The sequence below is a fragment of the Atta colombica genome, unplaced genomic scaffold (genome assembly GCF_001594045.1).
Source record: "Atta colombica isolate Treedump-2 unplaced genomic scaffold, Acol1.0 scaffold254, whole genome shotgun sequence".
Classification (NCBI taxonomy): domain Eukaryota; kingdom Metazoa; phylum Arthropoda; class Insecta; order Hymenoptera; family Formicidae; genus Atta; species Atta colombica.
In genome coordinates, this window is record NW_017259353.1 from 1,967,394 (window position 1) to 1,969,461 (window position 2,068).

Genomic DNA, 2,068 nt, shown 5'->3' on the forward strand with positions numbered 1-2,068 from the left:
AATCAAGATATTTCAATTAATTGCATATATATATATATAAAATTACATTAATGAAATGTATAGATTGTTATTATATTTAAACAAAAATTAGAATCAAATTTTAATCTTTACGCTTCCATTTAAATTTGACAGTTGCCGCATGGTGGAGTTGCTTGCCTGATTCTTTAGTTTATATTTACAGTTGAAGAGTGTTAAATTCGTGTGTTACAATTCCAATAATTGATCGCAATTCGCATTTGTTTTATTTTTTCTTTTTTATTACTCGCATCGCCAAGATGTTTCCATGTAGCTCGCAAAGAAAATATTGGATGTTTAGCGATGAAAGCGATTTAACCATGTTGAGGGAGAAAACTAATGCTGATTTTATCGCAAAGCATGGTGCAAATATGACTGTGAGTCTATTTTTTCAAAACTACTCCCTTAGAACTGTCGCTTTTTCAAACAACAATATCTGCGAACCTATTTCTGTTGTACTTGTGATTACCGAGACCAAATATTGTCGATGAATTCTAGGTTATGTAGGCACAAATAAACATATATATATGTATAAAATATTGCTTATTATTAATATAATACAATTTGCTACACTTTTCCTAAATATCTCTTTAATGATAAATTGATTAAAATAATAATACAATTAAAGTATAGTAATAAATGCTATAATTACAAGTTTAATTAGTTTAATTATAACACAGCCAGAAGAAAAGGAGGAATATTTTCTCTCGCATTCAGAAGAGCGTACATTACTCCGTTTTTATGAATTACAATTAAGAGACTTCTGTCGTCGATTCAATCCACCGATGCCTCGTGCTACTGTCGCCACTGCCTTACATTACTTTAAAAGATTTTATCTCAGAAACAGTGTGATGGATTATCATCCAAAAGAGATTTTGGTCACTTGTGTTTATCTAGCATGCAAAGTAATTATTAATCTCCATGGTATATTTTTTTTTCATGGTCATTTGTAATTTCAGTCTTTTCACATGAAAAATACTTTATTTTAGGTTGAAGAATTTAATGTCTCTATATCTCAATTTGTAGCAAATATTAAGGGAGATAGAGAAAAAGCATCTGACATAATTCTTAATAATGAATTACTCCTCATGCAACAGTTGAATTATAATCTTACTGTTCATAATCCATTTAGACCTGTGGAAGGATTGATGATTGACATAAAGGTTTTGATATAAAGATATTATTGATGTATGTTTTCCTATGTATGACAGAAATAAATATATTATGTTTTTATAGACAAGATATACATCTTTGGAAAATCCTGAAAAATTAAGGCAACATATAGATGAATTCTTGGAAAGAGTTTTTCTGACAGACAGTGTTCTTCTTTATGCCCCAAGTCAAGTTGCGTTGGCTGCGACTTTACATGCAGCATCCAGAGCTTCTGCAAACTTAGACAATTATGTTACTGATATACTTTTTTCGAGAGAACAATTGGGTGGGATTATAGAAGCTGTGCGAAGTAATTATATATGTATTGCATGATATTTGTATATATTCTAACAGTATAAGTTATTTATAATTACAAATCAATTCTTATAGAAATACGTTCGATGGCTAAATGTGTAGAACCACCTTCACGAGAAGCAGTCAAAGCTTTAGAGAAGAAATTAGATAAATGCAGAAATCAAGAAAATAATCCTGATAGTGAAATGTAAGTATATTTATATATAAATTCAATATTATTTTTTAAGATCATTCGTATAAGTTTAGAAAATTTTAGATATAAACAGAGAATGCAGGAAATGCTGGCTGAAGAGGATTTACAGGATAATGAAAAATATGCAAAAATTATTCAGGATCAGGCAGCTCACGATGACAAAATTTTGGGAGTTAATAAAATTTTATCTCCCTCTGTTCTGTGATAATAAACTTTGTATAATAATAAATATTTCTTATATAATCCTACACAAAAAAATTATATTCCTTGTATAGGAAAAATTGTATAAAATATTTTGAAATTTTATTTTTTCTAAATTTTATATTTTATATTTTTTTCATTCTTATACATCGGATTTTGCAGCAACATTTATTTCTATTTAAAAATATGTAA

General features: G+C 28.2%; 1 protein-coding gene across 1 annotated transcript; it reads left to right on the forward strand.

Moving 5' to 3' along the window:
- The first annotated feature begins 244 nt into the window (after positions 1-244).
- On the forward strand, positions 245-1,880 carry LOC108689061 (cyclin-H). The gene is made up of 6 exons (XM_018195666.1): positions 245-392; positions 696-920; positions 1,005-1,178; positions 1,252-1,477; positions 1,558-1,669; positions 1,739-1,880. The coding sequence occupies exons 1-6, from the start codon at positions 276-278 to the stop codon at positions 1,878-1,880; spliced, it is 996 nt and encodes a 331-aa protein (XP_018051155.1). The 5' UTR covers positions 245-275.
- Positions 1,881-2,068: the final 188 nt, after the last annotated feature.